A 24,781-nucleotide genomic window follows, 5' to 3' on the forward strand; every position below is an offset into this window, starting at 1 on the left:
CCCGCTTGCCACTGGGCCACCCGCAGCTCACTCTGGGTCTCCCTCATGGCGGGACCCCTGCACCCACGGGGCAGAGTCCCTGTTGGAGGCCTGTGTGCCTGCGGACCAGCCCTCCTTGCGTGCTTCCCGTGCCTCTACAGCAGTTGGCCCCACAGCACACACACCTCGGTCCCTTGTCCCGTCGCTGGTGAATGCTGCTTACCCCATGAAATGCTTGTGGGCCAGCCGGGAAGAGCTGTGAACCCCTGCACTGCTCTGCCTCGAGCCATGAGGTCAGCCTGGGCCTGAGACGCCCCAAACTAGCAGCACCCACAGGCTTTGTGGGTGACGTGAGGTGCACCCACAGCGGTGCCGGCCAAGGAGCAGGCGGCGTCCCTCCTTCCCCATTGCACCTGGCAGGCATCTGTCCTTGCGCTCCAGGGCAAGTGGTCAGGGATTGTGTTGTCTGTGGCCACCTGCCCAATACCCATCTACAGAACCGGGGAGCTGGTCCAGGGCAGCCAGTGTAGGGCCCGGGGTGGGCTCTGGAGCAGACTGGCTCCGCAGAGTCTCATTGCCTTGCCAGCTTGCTGCAGCGTAAGCTCCACCCCTCGCCTCACTCGAGTCCACCTCGTGGTCTTACAGGAACGGTGAAGCAGGGAGAGCCCTGAGAGCCTGTCCGTAGCTCTCGCTGTGGTTGTGCTCTCGCTAATACTGGCTTCGCCACAGGCTCTGTGACCTTTGGCAAGTCCCTCTCCTCCGAACTCTCCCTCTGGTAAATGAACCTCACCCACTGTCCCGATCACCACACGCTCAGAGCAGTGATGGTGGGTCTCCTCCACATGACATTTCCCTGAAGGTTAAAACGAGCTGCCCCAAAAATGCACATAGCCTGCCGTCTCCAGTCCCCCTTGTGTTCTGCGCTGGCTCTCCCCAGCACTCCCCAGGTACGGATCATGTTTTCTTTCTCCCTTTGAGAGCCTGGAGTAGTGTTAAAATTACGGGGTCACTGCTTCAACAGATGACATACCAAAAAAGAAGGTGGCGAGCATTTTCAGGCCCCCGTCTCCAGATGTGCTTGCATACTTGGACTTCAGCGTGTCAACTACGGGGATCTTAGCAGGCGTGAAGGTGGGTCCTGTGGTCGTAGCTCCTATTTGCTTCCGCCTCTGATGGGGTGGGCAGAAAGGGTGTTGGGGGCAGGTTTATGCAGGCCCCCACTCTCAGCCACAGCTTGAAGTAACAATATTGTTCCTTGAAGTTTACGTTAAATACCAGTAAATGCCCAGAATCAGGTTAGCCTGAGAACTGCATATTTTGATGTTTTATGGTAATATCTAAACTTTCGAATTTATGACTGGCTTTGGGAACAGGTGGCTTTGATGAGTCTGTCTCCTTATGAGGAGCCAAGAGCGCCATTAAATTTTTTTTTTATTCTGAAATCTCATTTAGAAGGTCTTTAGTGTGCCATTTCCTGTGTATTATTTGGTTTGTATGGGGATTTGAGCCAGCCATCGTTTAAGGAAGTAACTGTGTCTGGCCGTGGTCGGCAATCACTGTACGCTTTCTCTCCTCCTTCATGGCACTGACCGGAACTTCCATTTTACTCCTTAAGATGTCGCACGCAGCCACAAGTGCCTTGTGCCGCTCCATAAAGCTGCAGTGTGAGCTGTACCCCTCTAGGCAGATCGCCATCTGCCTTGACCCCTACTGTGGCCTCGGCTTTGCCCTGTGGTGTCTGTGCAGGTGAGTGCTGCCCATAGTGAGCAGGTGAGTGCTGCAGGCGCTGCTCAGGTGGTGAGCAGGTGGTGCTCAGGTGAGTGTTACAGGTGGTGAGCAGGTGGTGCTACAGGTGGTGCTCAGGTGAGTGCTGCAGGTGGTGCTCAGGGGAGTGCTGCAGGTGGTGACCAGGTGAGTGCTGCAGGTGGTGAGCAGGTGGTGCTCAGGTGAGTGCTGCAGGTGGTGCTCAGGTGAGTGCTGCAGGTGGTGCTCAGGTGAGTGCTGCTGCTGGTGAGCAGGTGAGTGCTGCAGGTGGTGAGCAGGTGGTGCTCAGGTGAGTGCTGCTGCTGGTGAGCAGGTGAGTGCTGCAGGTGGTGAGCAGGTGAGTGCTGCAGGTGGTGAGCAGGTGGTGCTCAGGTGAGTGCTACAGGTGGTGACCAGGTGAGTGCTGCAGGTGGTCCGCAGGTGAGTGCTGCAGGTGGTCCGCAGGTGAGTGCTGCAGGTGGTCCGCAGGTGAGTGCTGCAGGTGGTGAGCAGGTGGTGCTCAGGTGAGTGCTGCAGGTGGTGCTCAGGTGAGTGCTGCTGGTGGTGAGCAGGTGGTGCTCAGGTGAGTGCTGCTGGTGGTGAGCAGGTGGTGCTCAGGTGAGTGCTGCAGGTGAGTGCTGTAGGTGGTGCTCAGGTGAGTGCTGCTGGTGGTGCTCAGGTGAGTGCTGCAGGTGGTGAGCAGGTGGTACTCAGGTGAGTGCTGCAGGTGGTGCTCAGGTGAGTGCTGCAGATGGTGAGCAGGTGGTGTTTAGGTGAGTGCTGCAGGTGGTGCTCAGGAGAGTGCTGCAGGTGGTGAGCAGGTGGTGCTCAGGTGGGTGCTACAGGTGGTGCTCAGGTGAGTGCTGCAGGTGGTGCTCAGGTGAGTGCTGCTGGTGGTGAGCAGGTAGTGCTCAGGTGAGTGCTGCTGGTGGTGAGCAGGTGGTGCTCAGGTGAGTGCTGCAGGTGAGTGCTGTAGGTGGTGCTCAGGTGAGTGCTGCTGGTGGTGAGCAGGTGGTGCTCAGGTGAGTGCTTCTGGTGGTGAGCAGGTGAGTGCTGCAGGTGGTGAGCATATGAGTGCTGCAGGTGGTGCTCAGGTGGGTGCTGCAGGTGGTGCTCAGGTGAGTGCTTCTGGTGAGCAGATGAGTGCTGCAGGTGGTGCTCAGGTGAGTGCTGCAGGTGGTGCTGCAGGTGGTGCTCAGGTGAGTGCTGCTGGTGGTGCTCCGGTGAGTGCTGCAGGTGAGTGCTGCAGGTGGTGAGCAGGTGAGTGCTGCAGGTGGTGCTCAGGTGAGTGCTGCAGGTGGTGAGCAGGTGGTGCTCAGGTGAGTGCTGCAGGTGGTGCTGCAGGTGAGTGCTACAGGTGGTGCTCAGATGAGTGCTGCTGGTGGTGCTCAGGTGAGTGCTGCAGGTGGTGCTCAGGTGAGTGCTGCAGGTGGTGCTCAGGTGAGTGCTGCTGGTGGTGAGCAGGTGGTGCTCAGGTGAGTGCTGCAGGTGGTGAGCAGGTGAGTGCTGCTGGTGGTGAGCAGGTGGTGAGCAGGTGGTGCTCAGGTGAGTTAGCAGGTGGTGAGCAGGTGAGTGCTACAGGTGGTGAGCAGGTGAGTGCTGCAGGTGGTGCTCAGGTGAGTGCTGCTGGTGGTGAGCAGGTGGTGCTCAGGTGAGTTAGCAGGTGGTAAGCAGGTGAGTGCTGCAGGTGGTGAGCAGGTGAGTGCTGCAGGTGGTGCTCAGGTGAGTGCTGTTTGTGGTGAGCAGGTGAATGCTGCAGGTAGTGAGCAGGTGGTGAGCAGGTGGTGCTCAGGTGAGTGTTGCAGGTGGTGCTCAGGTGAGTACTGCTGGTGGTGAGCAGGTGAGTGCTGCAGGTGGTGCTCAGGTGAGTGTTGCAGGTGGTGCTCAGGTGAGTGCTGCAGGTGGTGCTGCAGGTGGTGCTCAGGTGAGTGCTACTGGTGGTGAGCAGGTGGTGCTCAGGTGAGTGCTGCAGGTGGTGCTCAGGTGAGTGCTGCAGAAGGTAAGCAGGGGTGCTCAGGTGAGTGCTACAGGTGGTGAGCAGGTGAGTGCTGTAGGTGGTGAGCAGGTGAGTGAGGCAGGTGGTGAGCAAGCGAGTGCTGCAGGTGGTAAGCAGGTGGTGAGCATGTGGTGCTCAGGTAAGTGCTGTATATGGTAAGCAGGTGAGTACTGCAGGTGGTGAGCAGGTAAGTGGCTCTGGTGGTGAACAGGTGAGTGGTGCAGGTGTTGAGCAGGTAAGTGGCTCAGGTGGTGAGCAGGTGAGTACTGCAGGTGGTGAGCAGGTGAGTGGCTCAGGTGGTGAGCAGGTGAGTGCTGCCGGTGGTGAGCAGGTGGTCCACAGGTGCCCCTGGAGCTGTGCCTGCCTGCAGGGCTGGAATCGCTTGTGTCATTTTTGGAACCTTAACATTCATTTTTGATGCCCAGGGAGTCTAAGATGCACATGTGAGTGGGTTTGTTTGGGGGTGAAAAGGATTGGAGCCTGAGTTTGAAACAGTAAAAGAGTAAAAATACATTTTTCAGTACATATAAACAGTATCCATTACTAGTAATGGGGAAGAGGCTATTTAATTTAATCAAATACTAGGAGGTAGTGACAGATCTTTGGAAGTAGAAAGCCAGAGTCTCCAGCCAGCAGGCTGTATCCCTAACTATGACCCTGGATCCTTCTGAAGTGCTTAGAGGGAGATCACACCCTTGTGTCACCTCCTGCTCCCCCATAGAATTTTCTAGTGAAACTCCCACTTGACAGGGCCGAATTGTGCCTAGTTCTGGCTAGAAAAAAAGTGTCCTCGGAGAAGGAAAGAGGCGGGTGTCCCAGGCACGTTTGGCACAGGTAACCAAGGCATTCCTGGGGCTGCAGCAGCTGTCCTGACCCTCCCTGCATTCTCCCAGTGTCTACTCAGGACACCAGTCTGTCCTGGTGCCCCCGCTGGAGCTGGAGAGCAATGTATCCCTGTGGCTGTCCGCGGTCAGCCAGTACAAGGCCCGGGTCACCTTCTGCTCCTACTCGGTGATGGAGATGTGCACCAAGGGCCTGGGAGCACAGACAGGCGTCCTCAGGGTAAGTATGAGACCCCGCTTGCTCTCTTGTCAGAATGCCCAAACCAGGGGCTCCTACTTGGTTCTCAACCAGAGCCCGGGAACCCCTGGCCCTTTATCCCAACTCCCACCCAGCTGTGAGCTCCTCTCTGTGTCCCTAAAGGTCCCACCCTTCCTCTGCACACCCCACACAGCAGAGGAGGGTGTGAGACCCAGGCAGGGGTGCAGGGACCAGAGTGCGGGTGGGCAGGGGTGCCAGGGTGGGGAGCAGGGCCTGTACTAGCTCTGAGCGCTCTGTGGGGTCCAGGGGCCTGGGCTCCCTCCAGTGCTTTTATGCTTAGGATCCTGGGAAATGGAGACCCAGCCAGCGGAGACCCAGGGGCAGAGGAGGCTGGGGTTTCCTTTTGGCTCGCCTGCTCCTGCACCAGGTGCCCCTGGGGGTGCCCCTCCGAGCCTTCCTCAGATGGCTCAGTACCACCCCGCCCACCCCTCCCACAGATGAAGGGGGTGAACCTGTCCTGCGTGCGCACCTGCATGGTGGTCGCAGAGGAGCGGCCCAGGATCGCACTCACGCAGTCCTTCTCCAAGCTGTTCAAGGACCTGGGGCTGCCAGCACGTGCTGTGAGCACCACGTTTGGGTGCAGGGTCAACGTGGCCATCTGCCTCCAGGTAAGGCCTGCCAGGGGAGCACCCCCTCCTGCCGCCCTTCTGCCCTCACCCCCCTCCCCTGCCCCTACCCTCCACTCCTGCCACGCTCCTGCTGCTCTCCGTGTGCTGTCCTGCCTTCCGGTCCGTGGTCCCTGCTCGTTCTCTGAGCCTTTGATGTTCACTTCCATATGTCAGTTCAGCCTTGTGAGCTCGGAGGAGGTTTTATTGTAAAAGATATTCTAGTCTCCCCGAAGAACAAAGGCTCATTTGAAAACGATACATTCTTGAGCAGTGACTATTCACTTACCTGGAAATATCTCTAAGGCGAATACAATATATGGCAGTTTTTAAAGCAAGATAAACTTATGACGTTTACCAATTTTAAATGGAAACATTAATTACCATGCGGGTTTGTATTACCCCAAATTCATTTTTGAAACATTAAGGTATTTTACTCATTGAAAGGAAACACAAAGTTTCAGAGATTGAACAGCTGGAGTGCTGTTTTCAGCTGCTTCTGATGACCGGTGGTTTTCCGGACTTGGTACTAGTATCTCCATTTCCTTTCTTCATAAAAACATACTAAATGCTTATGGACATGGTATAGGAATTACGGGGCGGAAGAGGCATCCCCGGAGCCAGAGCAGGGCCCAGGTGCAAAGCCAGAGCCTTTGGGCAGCCCTGGTCCTTGGCGCACAGCACCCCTGTCTTGGGCCAGCCTGTCCCCAGCACAGGGCCAGTCGCACATGCAGAGACCATCCTCCTGTTTTCCTGTTCTCTCTGCCGTGAAGACTCTGCTGGCCTCGCCAAGCCTCAGACCCTTGCTGGCGGCAGGAGGAGGTGGGCTGGGGCCCCCTCCTAACGTCCCTTCCTACTGTAGAAAGTATGACTAAGTGTCAGGCTGTTGATGCGTCGTTCTTGACTGTAAGTGAACACCTTATTCTTTGCTCAGCATCTGAAAGCCTGTGCCCTCTTTACTTGACATTTGAAGGTATCTGTGCTATTTGTCGGCATGTGGGACCCCAGGTGGGATTGCCAAAATCTTAATGGGTTTTCATGTTTGCGCTTTGAGATGCAGTGACGTATTTTGCTTTCTCTTACCATGTGTTTCTCACGTGGCCTGTGGCTTTCTGTTTGTTTCCTGTGGCTGTCTCCTCCCTGTCTCCCTCTGCTGGCCTTCTTTGCCTCTGTCAGCCCAACAGGCTGGGAAAGCTGGCTGAGCAGGTATGACCTTGACCTCAACCTCAAGGCACCTCTGTGCGTCCCCCATGAGTTCTTGTGGCCTTCTTGTGAATTCCAGACAAACACATGTTTCCTTCTTGTCTGACTTTGCTCACAGTGGATGTTATTGACATGTTACAAAAGCTCCTTTGAAACCAAATGTAAGAGCAAAGCTATTTTCAAAAGAATTAGCAGTCCCAGCGTTGCCTGTGGAGGAAGCACAGTGTTTGGGCTCAAAGAAGATCCTTGTTTTAATTCCAGGACAGACATAGGTTACGCTGTCTGGGATCTTCAGAGAGTGACGTCGAGCAGAGTGTCCACGTAGCTCTGTGTTCCTTATCTACTAAATGGAACCTAATAGCCTCGGCAGCATCCGTGCCAAGTGTCCGATGAGAGGAGAGAAGGGTGAACCCCCGAGAGAGCCTCTGCTCTGCTCAGCCCTTGGTAGAATCAGGTTGGCCAGCGAGAGGCCAGGCCTGATCTAGCAGCTTTTGGAAATGCCCTCCAAAACCTACCTGGTGTTTTTACCATCACACAGAGCGTAGGGACCAGCGGGAACAGAAAGCTGTTAAAACTGATGTGTAAAATCGTAGGATTTTACTGGACGCTTCCCTCGATGTTGTCGAGCCAGGTAGATGTTTGGATGGAAGGCGTCCGTGCCCGCGGGCGGCTCACTGAGGCAGGCAGAGCTGCTGTCTTCCTGGGTGTCCCCGGGGGCCCGGGGGGAGCTGTCAGCGGCTGTGCCCGTGTAGGTGCAGACGCGCGCCTATAAACCCGATGAGGGAGGGTCCTCTGCTGCTCTCCTTTCAGGGCACAGCCGGCCCGGACCCCACCACCGTCTACGTGGACATGAGGGCGCTGCGCCACGACCGGTAAGGGCCTGTCCACACCCGCGGGTGGACCTGTGCAGGCTGGGTCCCCTGGGGAGCCTGGGCTTCCCTCTCGTCTGCGTGTGTCCGCACAGCTCAGGCAGCAACCCTGTACCTGGTTCCCACTGCTGGAGGGACGATGGGAGTTACGGAACACCTGACGTGTGTCTTCTTACGGGTAGAAAACAAGCGGGCCAGCCGATGGCAAGCACGGTTTTCACATGATACCATTTTGGGACAGGACTTCGTGTTTGCGTCAGTCAGTGCACTCCGGGGGCCGCAGCGTCTCCCCGCGGGTCTGGGCTCCTCCTAGCTCCAAAGCCAGGTCTTGGTTCTGGATCCTCAAACGTGGCCACGCAGCAGCTGGAGGGAAACAGCAATGGAGCTTCCTGGGGTGGGGCCGGGGGGGCGAGAGGGGTCCCAGGGAAAGTTAGAGCAAACCCCCGCCCTGAGTCGTGGCCAGTCAGCAGGCAGCTCCCAGGTCACGGGAAGGTCATGAGTCTACAGGCAAGGCATTGTCCACAGACTGACCTTTATAGTGATTATCAGTTTCTGATGACCTCTTCCCTTGTTACTTTTCAGGGTACGTTTGGTAGAACGGGGTTCTCCGCACAGTCTGCCGTTGACGGAGTCCGGAAAGGTAGTGGAAACTGGAACTTGGCCCCTGGCGGGTGCTGAGAATTCAACATGTCCTGATGGACACAGGTTGACTGGGGTCACGGCTGGACTGATGCAGCGAGCTCCTCTCCTCCTCACCACTAACACGAGGACATCAGAAAGGGAGGGCTTCAGGGACAGAAGCCCAGAAGGAGCTCCTACGGTGGGGCTGGAGCCCGCTGGGCCCCTTGGGTCAGGGCCCGATGCCTCCAGGGGCATCTGCAGAACAGGTGTTCTCAGAACCAGGGAAAGTTCACGGGAAAGACGAGCTCCCGCGTGGCTTTATCAGGCAGTGTGACACAGCGGGGGCTGGCGTGGGCGCCAGGAGACAGCAGGGTCCAGGGCAGGGCTAGGTGCCCAGTGTCGTGGCCAGGAACAGACGGCCACCAATCTCAGGGCTTCCCACAGCCCCTGCTGCACGTCTGTGCTAGGCCCAGGGCAGAGGGGGTGGCCCGTCCTGCACCTGCACCATCCCAGAGGCAAGAAATGGAGGTTGGCACAGCCCACGCAGCCTGGAAGGGCCACCCCGATTCTGCTCACACACTGTCAGGGTCACCGTGGCCTGTAGAGACAGGGCAGTGGGGATGGCAACGGGACAAGAGCGCGTGCCTACAGAGGGTGACCAGGGTCCGGCTCCTGAGGAGGAACAGCCACAGACATGAGGGGCAGAAGGCTCCACTGGTGTAAAGGTCGTGGGGTGAGCCTCGGAGGGGCCAGTGCGGCTGGAGCCGAGCTGGGGGAGAGGAAGAAGGGGGACCCTGGGCGACAGAGCCTGCATCCCCATGTTCCTATGACCCCTTGACCCTGCCTCGCACCTGCCTGGAGGTCCCTACTGCCATCTGTTTCATATGTGGGCACACTACCTGAGACAGAGCAGGTGTCCTGGTGGTCTGACCGGAGCCAGTGCCCCTGCATGCCTGAGCCAGCCGGCACAGACCCGGACTGACTCCATGTCTTCACAGTTAGCTCCACAGGCCAGGCTGGGGCTCACCAAGCCGGCAGACAGAACCCTGGCAGCAGGCCCGTAGGGCGTGGACAGCACCCCACACTCGTTGGCCCCCGCAAGGGGCAGGTTGTCCTTGTGTGGCCTTAGTGAAAGACCCCAGGTGTGGGAGATGCCTACGGAAACCCTCTTTACCCATCTCAACATCTGAAATAGGGTCCATTCTTAGGAACTGGGATAATTTTGCTAAGATTCACAATTTATTTTTATCTATTAAAAAGTCTCTTATTTCCGTGAAAAATAAGATTCTGATTTAGGTTGGCTTCTAACCATCCTGATCACTCACATTTTCTTTCCAGATCCTTCCTGGGGTGAAGGTCATTATTGCACACACTGAAACCAAAGGGCCCCTTGGAGACTCACACCTGGGAGAGGTAAGGTGGGGGGCAGGAGCCCCCACGACCTCGGCAGCTGCTCCATCCCATCTCCCCCCTCTGTCCCAGAGGCAGGCATTCTCAGCTGTTTGGTTTGGAGAAGCTGTTTTTGCCCCGCCCCTACTAGACACATCTGTGCTCCAGGACCCCATCCCCGGGGGGCCTCTGGGGTCCTGCAGGATGAAGACCGCCCCAGGGTTGCTCTCCAGCAAAGGGAAACCTTGAGTTTTGTAGGCACCGGGCAGTCTGAGGAGCCGCACAGAAAAGCAGTCCCTGAGGGAGCGGTTGGCTGGGGGTGGACACAGGCTGGGAGGGGGGTCCTCTGTGTCCTCAGGATGCAGGCTTTGCGGGAGTGGCTGTGCTGACACAGCGTGTTGTGCATGTGAACGGGTCCCCAGTGACTCGGGGCAGGTGCAACTGTTCCCCGGGGGCCGGGGACCCAGGCGGCTCAGTCATGGTGGAGACGTCTCAGGCTTCCAGTTCCAGGCTCTGTGGGCACAAGGACCACTGTGCTGTGCTGTGGACAGCTTCGGGAGTCCCAGCAGATGGGGTTCTGGGATATTTAAGATGCTGCCCAGTTTGTCTGATGGGGGCCTTCCAGAGGTCGCTCAGTGTCCTGACTGGAAGGTGTCCTGGTCCCAGGGCTACGTGTAGTCGGCATGGGGCCTCCCCTCAGCCCTCCCCCTTCCTGGCCAGCTGGTCCCAGGCCTGTTAGGGCACAGTTTGCCCCCGAGGTGGTCATGGAGGGTCTGTGCCAGGCTGGGAACCTGCCTCTTAGGGCAGAAGGCCCTGTTGGCTGCCCCACGTCCTCCTTCAGATGCTGTCTGTGGGGAGTCTGGAGCCAGGCGCTCAGTCTGGGGAGCTGACTATGGGTCCTGCATGGGCCCTGTGTTTAGCAGAACACCCTAGGGACCTCACGACACTCGGCACTGCTAGCCCCTGTGTGGCCGATGGGTGTGTGGGTGCGTGTAGACTCAGCGTATCTGCAGGGGAAGTTCGCGGCCGTGCCTGCTCCGTCCTGTGAGCCCTCCCTCGCTTCACGTCCCCGAGCGGACGCAGATGTGCCGGCTCTTTCTCACCGGCCACAGGAGCTCATCCACACGGCACAGCCCTACGGAACCCTTCCTAGCGCAAGGGAGAGGAATGCTTCACTTAAGCAGAGAAGAGTTGCTTGCTTCCTTTCCGTGCCTGTAATTTTAACTTCATTCACAAGAGAAAACGGCACCCTCTCCTGCCGCCTCTGTTCAGTGTTTCCGTCAGCGCTGTGGGCTGGTGACCTGGCAGAGCGCGTGCTCAGCGCTGGTGATGTGCCAACATTCTGTCCTCTGGGCCCCGCAGATCTGGGTGAGCAGCCCCCACAATGCCACCGGCTACTACACGGTCTACGGGGAGGAGGCGCTGCACGCCGACCACTTCAGCGCCCGGCTGAGTTTTGGAGACACCCAGACCATTTGGGCGAGGACGGGCTACCTCGGTTTCCTTCGAAGAACGGAGCTCACTGATGCCAGTGGAGGTGAGGGTCGCCCTGGCACTGCCGCACCCGTGCTGGTGTGTGGTGGGGTGTGTCCGCACCGCCCGCGGCCGACCCGTGTGCCGCAGCACCTCAGACGCTCCGGCCGGCTCCCCGCGCCCTTTGCCGTGAGCTCGTGTCGGGAGGTGTGGGGGCGAGGGATGTGCTCTGGTAGCGGTTTTCTCTGAAAGTGCTTTTGCCGCTGTGGCTGTCCCTCGCTGGCCTTGGGCCCTTGGCCTCGTGAGGATGCAGGCGCGTTGGCGACAAGGCCGCCAGGCCCTCCCCACGCGTGACCCCTGAAAGCTGCAGAGTCTTTAGGCCACCGCAGGCTGACCAGATCAAGCTAGAACTTGGTGTCCCTAAGATGCTGTTTTGTTTCCAGAGATGGTACGAATTATTCCAGAATATGTATTCACACACTGACGGGACTCTCCTGAGGTGGTGACTGGCCGCAGAGGGGCACTCGCTCCGAACCGGGGGCACGGACGGCACCTGGTTCAGGGCCCCTGCTCAGCTCACCTGGCAGGAGGCTCCGTTGTCCCCGGAGCGTGACTCGGGGCTGACATGGGTGTGGAGGCACTCGGCGTCCCCGGTGTCCTTCTGAGGTGTGCGAACCGTGTTCACAGAGCGGCATGACGCGCTGTATGTGGTCGGGTCTCTGGACGAGACGCTGGAGCTGAGAGGCATGCGCTATCACCCCATCGACATCGAGACGTCCGTGGTCCGAGCCCACAGGAGCATCGCTGAGTGGTGAGAGCCCGTCCCGCCGGCCCGGCCCGCCTCCAGCAGCAGACCCCGGGCCTCCCACAGGCTCACCTCATTTCCTGATCCCTTTCAAACCAAGAATCTGCCTCCCAAAACGTGAGGTCCCTCAGTTATCCTGAAGTGTTTCTGCTTTTACTATGAATTTTTTTGTATTTTAATGTTTTTTATTATATTATGTTAGTCACCATACAGTACATCCCCAGTTTCCGATGTAAGGCTCGATGATTCATTAGTTGTGTATAACACCCAGTGCACCATGCAATACGTGCCCTCCTTACTGCCCATCACCAGCCTATCCCATTGCCCCACCCCCCTCCCCTCTGAGGCCCTCAGTTTGTCTCTCATAGTCCATCGTCTCTCATGTTTCATTCCCCCTTCTGATTACCCCCCTTTCTTTATCCCTTTCTTCCCCTACCGATCTTTCTAGTTCTTATGTTCCATAGATGAGAGAAATCACATGATAGTTGTCTTTCTCTGCTTGACTTACTTCACTTAGCATTATCTCCTCCAGTGCCGTCCATGTTGCAGCAAATGTTGAGAATTCGTTCTTTCTGATAGCTGAGTAATATTCCATTGTATATATGGACCACAACTTCTTAATCCAGTCATCTGTTGAAGGGCATCTCGGTTCCTTCCACGATTTGGCTATTGTGGACATTGCTGCTATGAACATTGGGGTGCATATGGCCCTTCTCTTCACTACGTCTGTATCTTTGGGGTAAATACCCAGTAGTGCAATGGCTGGATCATAGGGTAGCCCAATTTTTAACTTTTTAAGGGACCGCCACACTGTTTTCCAGAGTGGCTGTACCAACTTGCATTCCCACCAACAATGTAGGACGGATCCCCTTTCTCCACATCCTCTCCAGCAATTGTTGTCTCTTGCCTTGTCAAATTTTGCCGTTCTAACTGGCGTAAGGTGGTATCTCAGTGTGGTTTTGATTTGAATTTCCTTGATGGCTAATGATTTTGAACATTTTTTCATGTGTCTGTTAGCCATTTGTATGTCTTCATTGGAAAAGTGTCTGTTCATATCTTCTGCCCATTTTTTGATTTGTTTATTTGTGTCTCGTGTATTGAGTTTGAGAAGTTCTTTGTAGATCTTGGATACCAGTCCTTTATCTGTACTGTCATTTGCAAATATCTTCTCCCAGTCCGTGGGCTGCCTCTTAGTTTTTTGACTGTTTCCTTGGCTGTGCAGAAGCTTTTAATCTTGATGAAGTCACACAAGTTCATTTTATCTTTTGTTTCTCTTGCCTTTGGAGATGTGTCATGAAAAAGGTTGCTTTGGCCGATGTCGTAGAGGTTGCTGCCTATGTTCTCCTCTAGGATTTTGATGGATTCCTGTCTCACATCGAGGTCTTTCATCCATTTGGAGTTTATTTTTGTGTATGGTGTGAGAGAGTGGTCAAGTTTCATTCTTTTGCATGTAGCTGTCCAATTTTCCCAGCACCATTTATTGAAGAGACTGTCTTTTTTCCACCGGATGTTTTTTCCTGCTTTATCAAAGATTAGTTGCCCAAAGAGCCGAGGGTCCATTTCTGGGCTCTCTATTCTGTTCCATTGGTCTATGTGTCTGTTTTTGTGCCAGTACCATGCTGTCTTTGTGATCACAGCTTTGTAGTACAGCTCGAAATCTGGCATTGTGATGCCCCCAGCTTTGTTTTTCCTTTTCAACAGTTCCTTGGAGATTCGGGGCCTTTTCTGTTTCCATACAAATTTAAGGACTATTTGTTCCAGTTCTTTGAAAAATGTCATTGGTATTTTGATCGGGATAGCATTGAAAGTGTAGATTGCTCTGGGTAGCATGGACATTTTAACTATGTTAATTCTTCCGATCCGTGAGCATGGAATATCTTTCCATCTTTTTATGTCTTCCTCAATGTCTTTCAAGAGTGATTTATAGTTTCTAGAATATATGTCCTTTACGTCTCTGGTTAAGTTAATTCCAAGGTAACGTATGGTTTTTGGTGCTATTGTAAATGGGATGGATTCCCTAATTTCTCTTTCTTCAGTCTCATTATTCGTGTATAGAAATGCAACTGATTTCTGAGCATTGATTTTGTATCCCGCCACGTTACTGAATTGCTCTATAAGTTCTAGTAATTTGGGGGTGGAGTCTTTTGGGTTTTCCATATAGAGTATCATGTCATCTGCGAAGAGAGACAGTTTGACTTTTTCTTTGCCGATTTGGATACCTTTTATCCCTTTTTGTTGTCTGATTGCTGTTGCGAGGACTTCTAGTACTATGTTGAATAATAACGGCGAGAGTGGGCATCCTTGTCGAGTTCCTGATCTTAAGGGAAAGGCTTCCAGCTTTTCCCCATTGAGAATGATATTTGCTGTACGCTTTTCATAGATGGCTTTTATGAGATTGAGGAATGTACCCTCTATCCCTACACTCTGAAGGGTTTTAATCAGGAAAGGATGCTGTATTTTGTCAAATGCTTTTTCTGCATCAATTGAGAGGATCATATGGTTCCTGAGTCTTTTCTTGTTGATATGATGTATCACGCTGATCGATTCGCGAATGTTGAACCACACTTGCCTCCCAGGGATGAATCCCACTTGGTCATGATGGATAATCCTTTTAATGAACTGTTGGATTCTATTAGCAAGTATCTTGTTGAGGATTTTGGTGTCCATATTCATCAGGGATATCGGTCTGTAATTCTCCTTTTTGATGGGGTCTTTGCCTGGTTTGGGGATCAAGGTAATATTGGCCTCATAGAGTGAGTTTGGTGGTTTTCCTTCTGTTTCTATTTTTTGAAACAGCTTCAGGAGAATAGGTATTATTTCTTCTTTGAATGTTTGGTAGAATTCCCCAGGAAAACCATCCGGGCATGGAGTTTTGTTATTTGGAAGGTTGTTTATCACTGACTCAATCTCTTCCTAATTAATTGGCCTGTTTAAAAAATCAATTTCTTCCTGTTTCAGTCTTGGTAGTTTATAGGTTTCCAGGAAGGCCTCCATCTCTTCCAGATTGTTTAATTTATTGGCATAAAGCTGTTGATAAAAGTTTCTAATAATCCTTCCAATTCCATTGGTGTTGGTCGTGACCTCTCCTTTTTCATTCATAATTTTATTAATTTGGGTCCTTTCTCTATTCTTTTGGTTAAGTCTTGCCAGTGGTCTGTCAATTTTATTGATTCTCTCAAAGAACCAGCTTCTAGTCCTGTTGATCTGCTCTACTGTACTCCTGGTTTCTGCTTGATTGATTTCAGCTCTAATTTTGGTCAACTGCTTCCTCGTGCATGGATTAGGCCTGTCCCTCTGTTGCTGTTCCAGCTTCTTGAGGTGAGAATATAAAAACTGCATTTTAGATTTTTCTATTCTTTTAAGTGAGGCTTGGATGGCTATGTATTTCCCCCCTTAGGACTGCCTTTGCAGTATCCCATAGGTTTTGGACCGTTGTGTTTTCATTCTCATTGGTCTCCATAAATTGTTTAAGTTGATTTTTGATTTCCTGGTTTATCGAGTCATTCCTGAGCAGGATGGTTCTTAGTCTCCAAGTGTTTGAGTTTCTTCCAAATTTTTCCTTGTGGTTGAGTTCTGATTTCAGAGCGTTGTGGTCTGAGAATATGCAGGGAATAATTTCAGTCTTTTGGTATCGGTTGAGACCTGTTTTGTGACCCAGAACATGGTCTATTCTTGAGAATGTTCCATGGGCATTAGAATAGAATGAGTATTCTTTGGTTCTGGGGTGTAGTGTTCTGTATATATCTATGAGGACCAACTCGTCGAGTATGGCATTCAAAGCCTTTGTTTCTTTGTTGATTTTCTGCTTAGGTGATCTGTCTATTTCTGAGAGTGGAGTGTTGAGGTCCCCTACTATTAACGTATTTTTATCTGTATGTCTCTTTATTCTGGTTAAGAGTTGGCTTGTGTATCTTGCTGCTCCCCTGTTGGGGGCATATATACTTATAATTGTCATATCCACTTGTTGGATACATCCTTTAAGAATAATATAGTGCCCTTCTGCGTCTCTAACTATAGTCTGTAGTTTAAAATCCAATTTATCTGATATGAGAATTGCTACCCCAGCTTTCTTTTGAGGTCCATTGGCGTGAAAGACGGTATTCCTGCCCTTTACTTTCAGTCTGGATGTATCTTTAGGTTCAAAATGAGTCTCTTGTAGACAGGAAATGGATGGGTCATGTCTTTTTATCCAATCTGCAACCCTGTGGCGTCTTATGGGAGCATTTAGGCCATTTACATTGAGACTGATTATTGAGAGATATGATTTTAATGATGCCATGTTGCCTGTAAAGTCTTTGTTTCTATAGATTGTCACTTTCTGTTCTGTATTCCTCTTGGGGCCTTTTTACTTTTATAGAACCCCCCTTAATACCTCCTGTAGGGCTGGTTTCGTGGTTATGAAATTGGTCAATGACTGGCAATTCTGGAAGGTCTTTATTTCTCCATCAATTCTGAATGACAGCCTTGCTGGATAAAGGATCCTTGGCTGCATGTTTTTCTCTGAAAGAGCTTTAAAAATGCCCCCCCCAACCCTTTCTCTCATTCCAGGTCTGTGTAGACAGGTCTGACGTAATTCTGATACCTTTGCCTTGGTATGTGAGAAATTTCTTTGCCCTGGCCGCTTTCAATACTGTATCCTTGGATCTAATATTTGCGAAATGCACTATGACGTGACGTGGCGTAGGTTTGTCGTGGTTGAGCTTGGGAGGGGTCCTCTCTGCCTCTTGGACATGAATGTTTGTTTCCTTTGGTAGATTAGGGAAGTTTTCAGCTACAATTTGTTCAAATATCTCTTCTAGACCTCTGTTTTTCTCCACCCCCTCGGGGATGCCGATGATTCTAACATTGGAACGTTTCATTGAGTCAGTAATCTCCCGTAACCTACATTCCTGAGCGTGGATTTTTTTGAGTCCAGATTCTGTTTTAGCTTTTTCTTCTACTAACCCATCCTCCAATTCGCTGATATGTTCTTCTGCCTCATTCACCCTGGTCATCAGAGCCTCTAGTTTTGACTGCATTTGGCTCATAGAATTTTTAATTTCTGCCAGATTCGCTCTCATTTCCGCCCTTAGAGATTCTATATTCTCATTAACATTTTCGTTAATACTTTTTTCAAGTCTACACATCATCTTGACCATTGTTACTCTGAACTCCATTTCTGATAATTTGGTTATATCCATATCCATTAGTTCTGTGGCAGAGGCCACAGACTCATTGTCTTTTCTTTGCTGGGGGGGATTTCTCCTTCTCGTCATTCTGATGAGGAGAGGTTGCGGGGTTGTCCAGAGCCCAAATTATTGACCGGTATCTAGGCCATGCGCCCTTGTTTTATAGGGATCTTAGGGATGTGGGCTTCTTTAAAGATTTTATTTATTTATGTAGCAGAGAGACAGCCAGCGAGAGAGGGAACACAAGGAGGGGGAGTGGGAGAGGAAGAAGCAGGCTCCCAGCGGAGGAGCCCGATGAGGGACTCCTTTCCGGAACGCCGGGATCACGCCCTGAGCCGAAGACAGGCGCTCAATGACTGCGCCACTCAGGCGCCCCGGGATGTGGGCTTCTTGATTTTTCAGCCTGCCTTCTGTGTTCTGGGGGAGGGGCCTGCCGCACCAATACTCAGGGAACCCTGTTTGGGTAGGGTCTCTGCGTCCCCTGCGAGGGGGGATGGGGATGGGCACTCTCTGAGCCGTTTTTCCAGGCTTTTGTTCTCTGGTGGCTTTCCCTGGCGGTTTGCTGTGCCTCTTCTGAGAGTCAGAGCAGCAGCGGCCGAATCTCAGCCTCTGTCTCAGAACAGAGGGATCGCAGACCGTTCTCCACTGATGATCTGGCCACTTTAACTCTGTTACTGTTGGTGCTGCTCAACCCTGCAGCATCCCGGGATGTGCGCCCCACACCCGGAGTCCCAGCCCTCACTTCCAGGGCCGGCGCGTCTCTGTCCTTTGTGTTTCTAACGCCACCAGCCGCCAGCTGCCCCTGCGTGCTCCCAGAGCTCCCGGTCTCAGTCTGGTTCCAGTGAGTGCACCGGAGCTCCGTGAAAAGTCTGGTCGCACGCGCTCCCTGGCTCACGGTCTCAGTCTGCTCTCTCGCGGGTGCCGGTCTGCGAGTCCGCCCTCTCCCCCGTGCAGGTGGCTACCACTTCCTGGCGCCCGAACACGGCAGCTCCCTCCCCCTTCCGTTTATCTTCTGATATCTGTGCGTGGTTTCACGGCTCCCCGCTTCGTACCTCAATACTCAGCGCTGGAGATGTTCATTTGTAGAGATCCAGATGTATCTTCCTGCGTCTCAGGCTGATTCCGTGGATGTTTGGGCTGGTCTGGTACCGATCCAACTTGAATCAGGACCAGCTGAAAAAGGGGTCCCCTACTCCTCCGCCATCTTACCTCCTCCTACCATGAATTTTTTAAATTTCAATGGTCGTGACTCCTGATGTCTTCCCTTGGTAAGGACCTTGAACTGGGTCAGGCACGGCTTTCAGCGTCAAATAATACTCTTGGTTCTTATTCAGGACTTGAATTAGAATAGAGATTCCTAGAAACGCGTTTAGCCTAACCCTTACATTGTTAAGGGTGTTAAGCTGTGGTGTGATGTCAGCAAACGTTCACGGCTTTTCTTGCTCTGTATCTGGCACTATTTCCTACATGTCCGTGTGGCCCGGAGGCCTGTGCCCACCCCGTGTGATGCCGCCTGTCTTGTCCCTGCAGCGCCGTCTTCACCTGGACCAACCTTCTAGTGGTGGTGGTGGAGCTGGACGGGCTGGAGCAGGACGCGCTGGACCTGGTGGCTTTGGTCACAAACGTGGTGCTGGAGGAGCACCACCTGGTCGTGGGCGTGGTGGTCATTGTGGACCCCGGTGTGATCCCCATCAACTCGCGGGGCGAGAAGCAGCGCATGCACCTGCGAGACGGCTTCCTGGCCGACCAGCTGGACCCGATCTATGTGGCCTACAACATGTGAGCACGGCTCCTCGGCGGCTCCGTGCCTAAGACGGGCGTGAGCAGAAACCGGACGCGGTGTCGGGCGCCCGCAGCCTCCAGGAGAAGGGCTCCAGTCTCCCCGCGCACTGTGCCCCTTCTTTCTCTGCTTTAACAGATCTGTCTCCAGGCTCCCCGGATCTCACTTTGGAATCCGCTTCCTGGACCATCTGAAGGAATGTCTTCCTCTTGGAGGACATGGAGGAGACCTGGAGTGTCCATACTTGAAGGGACGGCGGCCTGAGGGAGAGGCAGGCCTTGCTCAGGGGCCGGGAGGGATTGCAAGTGCGCTACTGTGTTGCGAGTTTGCACTTTTTTTAGGCTAAAAATATAGTTCTTGATTTTAGAAATTCAATTATTTATTCCCACTTCCTATATAGAATTTATGCTAGAGAGAACTTGAGGCCGCTAGTCCATGTGCTTCACTTCTGTTTCGCAGGGTGGAGCCGAGCAAGGGAGGCGGGTCGTGGCCGGCCCCCCACTCTGGGACCCAAGGCCCCCTGCGCTCCCAGGGCACGTCCTGTGCTGTTCGTCACGGAAATGCGTGAGAACGCGTGTGCCCGATGGTCTCGTTGGTTGTCACTCATACTCGGGAAGTGCCCCTGGGGCTGTCAGGTTAGATGCTTGCTTGGGGCAGTTAAACCAGCGCTTAGTCTTAAACCACTGTCCTAGGGTTGCGGCTTCATGCCGTTTAGTTCACGTCCTGGTTTTCCTGACACCACCGTGTGAGCTCTTCTCGGTCCACGGGGTTGTGTTGAACTGTTATTTTTATTCCTACTCGACAGACTTGGAGGCATTGGTGGCAACACCTGAGGCGTTGAGGTCCCCGTGCGGCTCGCCGAGCACGCTGCACGCCCTGCAGGCGCCTGGACAGAGCCTCGTCCCGCCCCTCCCCCACTTTCACAGTTGGAGCCGTGTGCCTATAAAACTTGGCCAAACTGCATTCAGTTATTTTATTCAAACTTGATGAAACTGACTGATCCAATATTATAGTAAGCCTAAATCAAAGAAGAGAATGTAAAACCCTTTAGATACTTATAAGAATTTGAAGCGAAGCTCAAATCTAAGACAGATTATTTTTCTATAGCTATTGAAGAGTATGTTATGAAGTTGTGGGGTTTTGTGGGGACTGAGGGTGGGAAAGTTTATGAATTATGCATGCTTCCTAGGAGCAGCCAGGTGTTTCCGGAATTAGCCTGGAGCAGTGCCTAACAAAGCTATTATTAATTCTCTGCCATTTAAATTCACCGCCAAATGGGTCTGGCCCGCTGGGCCAACTCTCCCGTCCCTTATTGGGCTACAGGTAGCACGTGCATACTAGTCTGGCTGCCTGTGGTGTGGAGCTGCAGTGTAACGTGTTACAACATACTGGAATTCTAATAACCCTGTTGTAATTATGTACATAATCTGTATAACTTATTGTCGGACATACAGACGTTCTAGCAGTAGACTAACGGACATTCCTTATAATAGAATGGTCAGCGGGGAAAACTACCTAACCCTAATCGTAATGGTGTAGTTTTATAGCAAACAAATATTGTAAAATTTTTGTATTGAAAGGTCAGTGGCAGTAAGAGAAAGTGTCTTGTAAATTAAGATTTTAAGAAGCGCATTAAAATGTTTTAAAATTACTCTCTGGGAATTCTGTATATCACACTAAAATTTTTTTATATCATGATGTTAATAAAAGGTATTGACTGTTTGTAATTCTTGCATTTTGAAATGTGTGAAAATGTTTCTTAAATTACCCCACATGGGATGTATTTTATTATGCATTCGTTTTGCGGAATATAAAAGCATTTATGCTGACAGCATAAAATCTACAAAGCTCACTGAAGTGTGGAGAAGATAATTAAGACCTCTTATCCTACCTCTGCGTAATAGCAGCATTAGTATTTGATAAAAACCCTTTCAGGGATTAATTTTTTCTTTATTAAACTTTTTACAAAATTAGGATCATATGCTTCTATATCTGTTTTTGTACTTAATAAATTACAGACTTTTAATCTACCACAAATATTCTTCTGCATGTTTTAACCACTGTGTGCTCTGGGTGTGCCGTGACCAACGGTAGTTTGGCTCCTGCCGTCCGCCAGTGTGGGGACCTCGTCAGCGGCGCTGAGCACCCGCCCGTCCGCAGTGGCACCGGCTGCCTCAGTTGCTGTCTCGGACGCAGTTCCTGCAGGGAGAGTGGCCAGGTCAGAGTTCATCCCAGTTTGAAAGGCCGCGTGGGGGGGCCTCTTTCCAGCAGCGGCTATACTGGCAATGGACTCTTGGCCGAGATTAAAGGAAGTCTTTGCCAGACTGATAGTCAAATGAGTGTCATGTCCAGTCACGTTAAATATGTCTTCATGTGTCGTTTTTATTTCTCATTTGATTCATTCTGTCCGGAGCCGGCAATTCTTACTGTGCCCAAAGGGTTTAGTTGATTTGTAGGAGCCGTTTTATATTAAGAATTAGAACGTCCAGAGAGTCCATACTGTGTCTGGTAGGTCATTTGTAGCTTGATTCTATTTGTTTTAATTTAGGTGTTTTGTTTTTTTTTCCAGGATTTTTATTTATTTATGTGAGAGGGAGACGCAGACAGTGAGCGTGAGCTGGGGGAGAAGCGGCTCCGTCCAGGAACTCCAGGGTCATGACCTGAGCAGACGGCAGACGCTTAACCACCGACTGAGCCACCCAGGCGCCCCAAATTAGGTTGTTTTTAAAATGTTCTAATTATTTTATGCAAATTATGGTTACTTGTGCTTAATTTCAGATGATAAATATAGCCGGTTTGTTTCAGACTGATTCTACTGGGATGGTCGGCATGACCATAATCTCTCCTTGGGGAATGGAACCTCTACTTTGGGTGAGATGCCACTGAGGCAGGGGCCCGATCCCCCTCGCCCAGCTCGTAAGATGCTGGGTCCATGCCTGGAGAGGCAAGCTGAGAAGACCCGAGGGTGGTACTGCCCTGGACCCCACTGATCACTGAGTTCCCACTCCGGTCCAGGACGCTCTCCTGTTGGGAGGCTCAGGCTACAGAACAGGTAGCCCCTTGTCTCTTCCAAAGGAATTCACTGCATTTGCACCAGAGCATGGAGGAGAAGTTCGATCACAAGGGCACTTTTAAAAACAGTAGGAGTCGTGGTGAAAGGTCATCGGAAAGAGATTCAGAGAGTCAGTGAAGGTACTGGCTGAATTGTAGGCCAGCAAATTTGCGGGGGAACCAGGGAGAGAGACGAGGGGGAAGAGCCCTCCTGGGGTTAGACCAAATCTCCCACACTGACCTGGGAGCTGTTTCCTCAGTGAACCCCACATCGGGTCAAGTTAGGCTCTAGAGCCATAGGCATACCTCTCCCACCCCAGCATTGTTGAGAACAATAGAGCAGTCGGCTGGCCTTGCCTGAGCTTAACAGCTGGGTGTGGTCAGTGAAAGAGACTAGAGTCCTGCCCAAGCCACTGTCACCCAGGGCGACTGTGAGCAAACCCACTGCGGCAGCTCCTTGTCCCACGGAGCAGCAACGACACCAGAGGCTCAACACTGCGTGGCGGGGGCCGTCAGTGCACAAGAAAACAAGCAGGCCGGGGTTGGGGGGAGGGGCGGCAGAGGGAGGGGCAAGAGCCCAGAGTTGCTACAATGCACTATCTAGAATGTCTAGATCCCCCCAAAATTATGAAGCATGTAAAGAAACAGAGAAGCATGATCAATACACCAGGAAAAAGGAAGGCAACAGAAAGTCGCTGAGATCAACCAGGTGTCGGATTTAACAAAGACTTGAAATATATCACAGAACTAAAGGAGGCTGTAATTAAAAGAAGTAAAGGGAGGTATGATGACAACGTCACATCAAAGAATATCGAAAGAAAGATCAAAATAAAATATAAAATATAATGTATGATATTTTATAACCTGTTTATACATTCCATAGATGTCATTTATATAATATATATTACATAATATAAGTTATACAAATATGTACCTAAACTATACAGTCTGTTTACATGCATAAAAGAACCACACAGAAGTTTCTGCAGTCAGTAAAGTACAAGAACTGAAATGAAAAATTCACTGGAGGGGCTCAGCAGTGCTTCTGGACAGGGAGAAGAGTCAGTACACTTGAAGATAAATTGATAAAGATTATACAGTCGAAAGAACAGAGAGGGAAGGAAGATGAAACACGAATGGAGCCTCAGAGAAATGTGGGACAGCACTAAGCTCACCAGCCATGCGTAATGGGAACACCTGAAGGAGACAAGAGAGAAAAAAGCAGAAAAAAATTTGAAGAATTAATGGCTGAAAACTCCCCCAAATTTGTTGAAAAGTACTAACGTACACAGTAGGGAGCTGAAGAATCCTCAGTTCGGATGAACACAGAGAGATTCACAGGCATGTGCCACTGACCCTTGAACGGCATGACCTTGAACTGCACGGGCCCACTCGAACGTTGATCTTCTCTTGGTAAATACCGTACGGTACTATAAATGTATTTTCTTTATGATTCCGTCAACATTTTCTTTTCTCCAGCTTACTTCATTGTAAGAACACGGTATATAAAACACATAACATACAAATACGTGTTAATTGACTGCTTACATTATTGGTCAACAGGAGGCTGTTAGCAGTTACATTTAGGAGAAATCAAAAGTTGTATGTGGATTTTCAACTGCACAGGGGTCACCATCTGTGACCCTGTGTTGTCCAAGGGTCAGATGTAGAGTCGAGATACTGAAAGTCAAAGGGGAAATCTTGAAATGTGCAAGAGAGAAAACCTTGCCCCTCACAAGGGAACCCCAGGGAAACTGACAGCTGATTGTTAGCAGCAATCACAGAGGCCAGAAGACCCTGGGAGGACAAAGAGCCCAGAGGAAAGAACTGTCAACCAAGAATCAGGTATCCAGCAATGCTGTCTTTCACAAGTGGAGGCAAAGTAAAGACATTCCCAGACGCTGACCTGCATCACCAGATATCATAAAGTCCCTCGAGCTGAAACCAAGTGATCCCAGATGGTAATTTGAATTCAAATGAAAAAAACAGGGAGCACTGGTAAAGACAGCAGTAATTATGTAATCATAAAAGACTATATAAATGCATATTTTTCACCTTAACAATTTAAAAAGAAATTGTATAAAGTAATATGTATATTATGTAATGTTAGTCTTATACATATAGAAACATAGTGTCTATGTAATATTTTTACCAATAACAGCGCCAAAGAAGTGGGTGGGAGCAAAGCCGTAGCCGGCTACGCACTAGTGGTAAGGTAGTAACGATAACAGCGTATCGTTGGGTTCATCACATTACTAGACGTAATAACCCTAACAACCACACCGTAAAGGAAGGACGTGGTAACTGGAGACTTCAGTACCCTCTTTTCTCTCCAAGGACCAGAATGACCAGGCAGACGACCGACAAGGACGTAGAGGACCCGAACAGCGTAGAAGTCAGCCAGACACAGGCGTACGACGCACTCCATTCAGGAACAGCGGAGTATGAGTCCTTTTCAAGCGCGTGGGGAAACTCTAGGCTAGACCATACGCTAGGCCGTGAAACAAACCTCAGTAAATTTTAAAAAGGTAAAAATCATACAAAGTATGATCTTCGACCACGGTGGAATAAAATTAGGAATCAGCAGGAAAAAAATTGAGAAACCGGCAAACGTGTGAAGTTGAGCAGGGCGTCCCCAAATAGCCGACGGGAGCAAAGACGAAATCAAAGGGAAATAAGAAAACACTTCGAGATGAACGAAAACAAGGACAACATATCAAAACCCACCCCCAGCCTCTCGCAGAGGGGAAGTTTCAGGAAGGGCTCCCCCGTGTGAGAGGTTCTCCAGCGACCCCGTGTTAGTCAGAGGCCCTGGAGGTGGGGCACCTTCAGAAAAGCCTGGGGGCAGCGGGCTTGTTCCTGAGGAGGTTTCCTGCCTCGGCCTCGGCTGTGCCCCACACCCCACTGCACCCTGTTCCCTTGGCAGGGCCGGGGCTCAGGAATTCAGTGGTCTTCCCACGGCTCCCGTGCCTGCTGGCAGGCCGGGATGGGGTGTGTC

At 51.6% G+C, this 24,781-nt stretch overlaps 1 protein-coding gene across 2 annotated transcripts in view; it reads left to right on the forward strand.

The window, feature by feature from the left end:
- Positions 1-20,706, forward strand: part of DIP2A (DIP2 acetate--CoA ligase A) — a 112,614-nt gene extending 91,908 nt beyond the window's left edge. The window contains exons 29-38 of one of the 2 annotated variants that reach the window (XM_045776963.2): positions 1,001-1,110; positions 1,595-1,725; positions 4,612-4,780; positions 5,257-5,427; positions 7,438-7,499; positions 8,079-8,136; positions 9,456-9,530; positions 10,869-11,043; positions 11,667-11,790; positions 18,483-20,706. In XM_045776963.2, coding sequence (XP_045632919.1) covers positions 1,001-1,110; positions 1,595-1,725; positions 4,612-4,780; positions 5,257-5,427; positions 7,438-7,499; positions 8,079-8,136; positions 9,456-9,530; positions 10,869-11,043; positions 11,667-11,790; positions 18,483-18,735 — 1,328 coding nt within the window. In that variant the 3' untranslated portion in view covers positions 18,736-20,706. The other variant, XM_045776964.2, reaches the window with a different exon arrangement.
- Positions 20,707-24,781: the final 4,075 nt, after the last annotated feature.

The sequence above is a fragment of the Ursus americanus genome, chromosome 4 (assembly GCF_024610735.1).
Source record: "Ursus americanus isolate L20-20 chromosome 4, mUrsAme1.1.p, whole genome shotgun sequence".
Taxonomy (NCBI): Eukaryota; Metazoa; Chordata; class Mammalia; order Carnivora; family Ursidae; genus Ursus; species Ursus americanus.